The following is a 7,512-nucleotide window of genomic DNA, read 5'->3' as shown; positions in this document are numbered from 1 at the left end:
CCAACAGTTTTCATCCGATCTTCATCAAACTTGCTGACAATGTTTGTGGGTATAATATCCCGGCGTATTATGTGAACACCCACGACAGCGGTCGGGCGGTCGGCATCCAAAGCATGTCCGCTCTCTAATTAAGTTTTCATCGGATATTCACCAAACTTGCTGACAATGTTTGTGGGCATTATATCTCAGCCAAGTATTATAACCACCCAAATCGCCAAATGGCTGTTGTAGGGAGGTTGCACCAAAATAGAAAAACAACATTCAATGAATTATGTATATTACGTATGAAATGAAATAAATATTGAATAAAAAGGTTATTTAGGGCCTAACATTGTTCTGTATAATATATTTGCACTCATACCAAGCTGGGAAAGTACAGAAAAGGCAGGAATACAATATTCAGTGAAACAATCTTAATTTAAACGAAGATAAAATAGATATAGAATGAAAAGGTTATTTAACATTGTACTGTACAATACGAGATATATTTAGATACCTATTAAAAATGTATGATATATTACTTTTATGAAATTTTGTAATTACTCCCCTTTTATATGAAAATATTCAAAATGCAGACTATTCTTTTTTTTTTATATAAATATGATTTTTAGTTTTAAATTAGCATTTTCTAGATTTTGGGATATTTCAACAGTCTGAACCAAGAACCAAGTTTTAAACAGTGTGTAGCTTCCGGATTTATTTCTAACCCACCCTAGTAGGTTAAGGGAGGTAATAAAATTTTTACAAAATTGCATTTCTAATGAATATTTATTAATTAAAATCTTTATCAAATTTAGTTCAGTAAATTTTATATTCATATAATTGCTTAGACAGAGTATGTTTATTAGATTTAAAAGTATGCTAAAATAATCTTGGTTGGTCAACCAGGATAGAAAAATAAAATTTTAAGAATACCTGCAATGAAAATCAAACATGTATTAAACACTCAGTGTACACAAATAGCTGTAAATGGTCACTTTTAAACTTTATAGCGATTCCATTACTTGATCAAAATGTGATTATTTACCTTTTAAGGTTTTATTCGTCAGAACATGACGTTTAAGGTGGTGCTAAATGACTTCAATGTGTAATGTATAACCTAAATATAGTCCATCAAGCAATCACCGACAGCTTACAGTAGAACTGGTTATAACACATTTTATACAATATCATAATTCACAGTTAGACGAATACAAAACAAGAGGGTCATGATGACGCTCACCTGAGTAATATGAGCCACATGTTTCAAATGGCAAACTGATGCTAAAATATTAAGAAAGTAGGTCAGTAGGTCACATAAATGGTAACTGAAAGTCAGTTTTAAGATCAGTGTGCAAAACTGTACATCCAAATTTCAAAGGTGTATCTTAAAAAACAAGAAAGTAAGTCAGTAGGTCAAGGTCATAGTCAAGTGATCCCTAATTGCTTTGGGTCATCAGGTAATTATAATTAAACAGTCTAGCAAATATGATCTGATAATGTTTGAAGTATTTTTCCTATATAACTCATAATTATGACAAGTGAGCCCAAGGGCGGGGCCTCCCTTTTCACCGCAGGGGCTTAATTTGAACAAACTTGTTAGAGATCCAACAGGCAATGCTACAATATCAAAGGCCTAGGCCTTGAACTTTCAGACAAGAAGATCTTTATTTTTTCTCCTATATAAGTCTATTTTAAACTTGGCACCCCCAGGGCAGGGCTTCTTTACACCCTAGGGACATAATTTGAACAATTTTGGTAGAGAAACACTAGGAAAGGCGACATACTTAATATCAAAAGCATAGGCCTTGCAGTTTCAGGCAAGAAGATTTTTAAAGTTTTTTTTCCTGTTTAAGTCTATATATAACTTGAGGCCTCTTTTCACCCCAGGGGCATAATTTGAACAATTTTGGTAGAGGACCACAAGGCAATGCTACATACAAAATATCAAAGGCCTAGGTCTTGTGGTTTTAGACAAGAAGATTTTAAGATTTTTAAAGTTTTTTACTATATGTCTATGTAAAACTTGTAACCCCCAGGGGCATAATTTGAACAATCTTCATAGAGGACCATAAGATGATGTCACATGCCAAATATCAAGATTCTACGTCTTGCGGTTTTGGACAAGAAGATTTTTAAAGTTTTTCCTTTCGGTTGACATGGCAACCAGAACTCTGCAAGGAATTAAATTCTTTGAAAAATTTTGAAAGAGGACCACCCAAGGATCATTCCTGTGAAGTTTGGTGTAATTCTGCCCAGTGGTTTTTAAGAAGAAATTGTTTTTTTTTTGTTTTTTTTTGGAAAATGTTGACGGACGACAGACGACTGACATTGAGCGATCACAAAAGGTCACCATGAGCCTTTGGCTCAGGTGAGCTAAAAGTGATAACGGTTTAAGCAGATTGTGAAGTCGGGATGAATTAAGGCCATGAACTATGCTAAGAAAGTCAGTTAATTGTTAGAACGGAGGACAGTTTAAAGTCTTTCTGTAAACTACTTCATATCGTTTGCATTTTGTTCCCCAACTTTTACATTTCCCGGCACGGAAGAGCCAGCCGGTTTTCTTGCAGTACGATTCCTCTTCAACACACACGGTGACTGGGTGATCGGAATAAGAACATCTGAAATGAGTCTCCCGTTTCTCCCTATCAGTTCCTGTGACAACAAAAAGAACAAGTTATATCTCTATATATCATATAAATATCATATGGCAGCGTATGTGACATTGATATTGTCAACCCGAGGGCAGAATGTCACCCGAGGCGAAAGCCGATATGATATTTATTTTATTTTACCGAACAAAGTTTTGTACATAAAAGTGTTTAAAAATGTTTTTAATTCATTTAATTTAACAGTTTCATCTACACTGAATAGTGACGTCACTACTATATGTATACAAGGGAGGCAATCATACGGCTAAATAATTGAAGCAGTTAATTGCCCTTATATGACATTCAAAATATCAGCGCGGTCACATGACCTGACAGTCACTTTCGCTTGGTCACGTGTCAAAAAGATTGAAAATGTTTTTGATAGTCAAAATATCTCTTTCTCGGGTAATGGGATTTTGTTATTGTAGACAAAATAGAGGTATAATAATAAAATATATCATATTCCCAACAGAGGTTATTACCACTACCAGTACTCACAAAACGGTAGAAATCTAAATGCTATTTTCATTTTGTCATTTTATCACCCACATTAGCCTTAAATTTCGAAAAAATACTCAAAACAATTTTAACATCTAAAATTTAATATCAAATGATGAAAAAACGATTTATCAAAATCTAGATAAATGTGTTTGTGGTGACAGTGTTCTTTTTACTGCAAGGATAGATTCATCCAATACAAGCTATTAGACGGTTTCACCCAAACACAGCCGTATAGTAAATGTAACAAAAGCAAGTGGCGGACAAATCGTATTGATAGAATGCTCCAGTTACTAAAATATCACTTGAAACAGTGTCTAAGCCGCTATCAGTGCATAGTTAGGTTGAAAGTTTGAAATTCTAAATTTGAATATGTAATTTTCTGGGAGTTTAATTTTACAGACTCGATTAAAAACAACTTATAATTATGTAGGTATAACGCGTATTTTTTTCGTGTTATAACATCTGTAGAATCCCGAAGGATTGGTTGGTGTCCGAACCCAGTAGGGCGAGGGCATCAACGTTTCCCGAGGGATTCTGAAGATGTTATAGCACGAAATGAACGTGCGCTTACGCTATTTTAGCATAAAACGCGTACAAACTAATAAATGAATACATTTTAGGGATAACGCATGTTTATTCGTGTGATAACATCTGCAGAATCCCGAGGGGTTGTTTGGTGCCAAGCCCGACAGTGCGAGTGTACCAACGTATCCCGTGGAATTCTGTGGATGTAATAACACGAAATGTACATGCGCTAACACTATTCTAGCATAAAACGCGTAAAATCTGATACATGAATACACCCAGTCCGAGTTGTTTTCTTTTACGTTGACGTCATTTCTTTATAAATTATCCGTTTTTGGGCCGAATGAAGTTTACGCTTTGCCACGGAACGCGCAAATGTCAAAAGGTGTTTTAACAGCACGTGAGAATCTCTCTAATAGCACACGTTTTTCTCCTGTTAAAACACCCCCGAAAAGTGGCAAGAACAGCAATTTTATGCCAGAATGACAGTAAAAAAAGTGCCAAAAGCAAATTATGTGTGAACAAGTGGTTTTAAATGTCGAGCTCGGTACGGTCATGCACAAGTAAGTAACATTTAAAGTGTAACATATATAACCTAGTACCATTTCTCATATCTAACCAATGTCAAAAGTATTAAATTCCTTCCGATTTCAAGTTTCTTGATGCTGAAAGAACGTGTACGTTTTTGTAAAACATGCTATACAAGGGGTGGCAATGTGCTTGCTGGAAAGTAGTTAAAGCTACATATAAAATGTCAAACAAAACGTGCCATTTTCTGTATCTTCAATAAAAGCACAATCACGTTTGGCCAGGAGAAATAAAGGACGGTCTCCGCATTTTTCAGTTTTCGACTCGATACCTTTGATGTCTGGCGGAAGGGGAACTCTATCATAACACACAGAAATATCACTTCTCTGAAAATAAAAGAGTCGTAAATTATAATTATTGCTGTCAGCAATGAAGACATAATCGTTCAAGTTATCTCTATTATGGACGTGTTTGAAAAAAAAAGTCAACAAAGGCGGTAGCCTTGAAAAGTGAACGTGCTACGCAGGTACTTCAAACGCAACGTCAGGTACAATGCACGTATCTCGCATGACTAAATAACGTGTTATGTTTACAATCATATCTAATCGAGTGTTTTGGCATTTGGAATATTCCGCCTTTAAAGTAGACGGATTTTATAGGAAACGGAATACAACAGCTGTATATATTTTCATAAAAGGATGCACGTTCCGACTATAAATATTGTACATTAAAAGTGAAAAGCATCAGCCTCGGAAACATGAGGTCGAAGGTTCGAGTTCAACTGTGATGTGGTCGACTTATTAGCCGCCAGCCAGTTGGTTGCCTTCCTGCCTGGTGCCTGGCATTAAAGTATCGCATTCGTGAGGTAGATGTATAAGGACAAAGGGGTCTCGTAAGTCCAGGACCCGCCCGGTTAGCTCAATAGGAAATGTGCAGATCTACAGATCGCGGGGTTTTGAGTTGGATCTCTGGGAGGGCCGTATGTTTTCGTGAAGATTTGTTATAAGACATTGTTTTTGAAATCATTCGTCCTTCACCTCTGATTCATGTGGGGAAGTTGGCAGTTACTTCGGTAAAACAGGTTTGTACTGGTACAGAATTCAGGAACACTGGTTAGGTTAATTGTCCGCCGTTACATAACTGAAATACAGTTGAAGAAACGGCGTTAAACCAAAAACAAACAAACACATTTTATAAGGGTACTACTTATACGAACGAATCCTTAACCTTTGCATTGCTTTATTGTCCTTGTTAGCAACATCACGCTATGGTATAATCTATGCTCCGCCTTAAGTAAGCAACAAATCCCCAGGGACCACAAATAACCATTAAGTTAGTTTTCAAGATTTATTTCATTATCAAGCCAATGGCTTTGTTTAAGTATGAATAATATTTTACCATATCGAGGCGTGCAATCAGACAAACGTATGGATCATCCGGTAGAATATTTTGATATTCCTGCAAAAAGAAACAAACAAAAGAAGTAAATAGACAGCCGAGAAAATGTAACACGTATCTATAACAAAAATTAAGATTAAATGATGAAATAAACGATTTATCAAAAAAAAGAGATGTTTGTGAAGTGCTATTTTAGATAGAATCTTCTCGAAGGAAAGACAAGAATATCTATCCCTGGCACGAATATATTCAGCTCTTTTTGTGAATAAGCACTTAGTAATATAAAACATGTGTATTTTTTTCGCAATGAATAATTTGACAGTCAATATTTCATATAAAGCATTTTTAAAAAGTATTTTGCACAAACTGATTGTCAATTAGCATTAGGCAATATGGCCATCATTATGATAACGCTGAATGTGTAAACCCCGCCCCTCTTGTTTTCGTTATATTAGAATGTTTCTGATTGGCTGACAGTTCAAGAACACTGTTTGGACCAAGTCAAGACTTAAGAGTCACGAAATCAAGGAAAAGCATCGTACACATGATAATATTTGGCTGTACATCTTACATTTAATTGGTGTTGTACATCTAAATCCTACCGTCTGTTGAGGCCTTAACATTCTTAAAATAAAACAAAAATACGTTTCATGGTGATGCAAGCCAACATTCAAAATATTGTCTAAAAGATAAGCACGTGGGTCATCAAACGGCGAATATCATCTTTAACTGATAAGCTACTTACTTCTTCTAAATACAGGCCAATATTGGCCACTGAATGACCATTTCTGTCTGTAATTTTTATTTCTTCTTCTGACCCATGATTAGTTCTCTCGATATGATACTCTCTCTGAAAAAAGTAAATTTTATGAACTATTAGCTAAGGCAAATCAACTTTTTAAAAATTTGTTTGGTTAACAACTCTTTCTATGCAGCCCGATTTTCTCCTATTGCAGGTGTCTTTGTTATTCTATGATAGTTTTATTTAGAATATGATGTCTATGTGGACAACCAAATGTAAAGAACAGTTGATTCACACTGTTTACTAAGCTTCTGCTGAAAAATCACGAACACAGGTTGAACACCTTGAATGCCAATTTAGATGAGTTTAAATGAAATATCACACTATTAGTAGCAAGGTAAACACAGCATTGAAATAAATGTATGTATGTATATATTAATATAAAAAATGCAACCAACACAGATTTACCTCATCGATATACCCACATGAACGTTCAAGAATGTATAAAAGAAGAACAGTTAGTGGCAGATACTTTGTCATCGTAGCTGTGCTTTTCTGTATTTGTACACCGGTGTCTGCAAAATATGTGACTGTAAATGTGGTAATCCGTGACCCTAGGGTAGTCCCAAAAGTACTTTGAAATTATTAATAAAAGTATTTCGTTATTAAAATGAAAGCGTCTCTTCCACATTTCTAACAAAGTTGAATCCTGTAGATATAAATTACAGGACAGTAAAATAGCGATACCTGCAAATAAAAACAGAAAAAAAAAAACAAACAACAAACAAACAAAGACAAATAGTCAATAATGCAGCATTCCGCATGGAATTAGACATTTCCGAATTTCAGATATTTCAAGTGGTTTATCTCAACCAAATTTAATTATGTGCGGTAGGAAAAAACACGACTTTAACGATCAAAGGTTGGGCTTGATATGCCCCCACTATGCGGCCCGGGGAATATAGACATTTCCGAATTTCAGATATTTCAAGTGGTTTATCTCAACCAAATTTAATTATGTGCGGTAGGAAAAACAAGACTTTAACGATCAAAGGTTGGGCTTGATATGCCCCCACTATGCGGCCCGGGGAATATAAATTTACCTTTTTCTGTCTGTTTTTTTCCGTCAAAGTAAAGTAAAATTAGAAACTGTGCGCCTGAGGTTTTAGTTTCAGCTTACATGTACAT

General features: G+C 35.3%; 1 protein-coding gene across 1 annotated transcript; it reads right to left on the bottom strand.

Moving 5' to 3' along the window:
* Nucleotides 1-354: 354 nt before the first annotated feature.
* On the bottom strand, nt 355-7,084 carry LOC123553518 (uncharacterized). The gene is made up of 5 exons (XM_045343220.2): nt 6,793-7,084; nt 6,328-6,432; nt 5,583-5,642; nt 4,426-4,570; nt 355-2,634 (listed from the first exon to the last, which is right to left on the bottom strand). The coding sequence occupies exons 1-5, from the start codon at nt 6,862-6,864 to the stop codon at nt 2,438-2,440; spliced, it is 579 nt and encodes a 192-aa protein (XP_045199155.1). The 5' UTR covers nt 6,865-7,084; the 3' UTR covers nt 355-2,437.
* Between the last annotated feature and the right edge of the window lie 428 nt (nt 7,085-7,512).

This window comes from Mercenaria mercenaria, chromosome 4, assembly GCF_021730395.1.
Source record: "Mercenaria mercenaria strain notata chromosome 4, MADL_Memer_1, whole genome shotgun sequence".
In the NCBI taxonomy this organism is placed as follows: Eukaryota; Metazoa; Mollusca; class Bivalvia; order Venerida; family Veneridae; genus Mercenaria; species Mercenaria mercenaria.
The sequence above is the reverse complement of the archived record's forward strand: the minus strand, read 5'-3'. Positions and strand labels throughout refer to the sequence as shown.

Excerpts from the sequence above, each read along its gene's own strand:
- LOC123553518 (XM_045343220.2), bottom strand. The coding sequence starts at position 6,864 with ATGACAAAGTATCTGCCACTAACTGTTCTTCTTTTATACATTCTTGAA. Across the intron at positions 6,433-6,792 it reads CATGTGGGTATATCGATGAG|AGAGAGTATCATATCGAGAG; the intron begins GTAAATCTGTGT and ends TACTTTTTTCAG. Across the intron at positions 4,571-5,582 it reads TGATTGCACGCCTCGATATG|AGAAGTGATATTTCTGTGTG; the intron begins GTAAAATATTAT and ends TTTTATTTTCAG.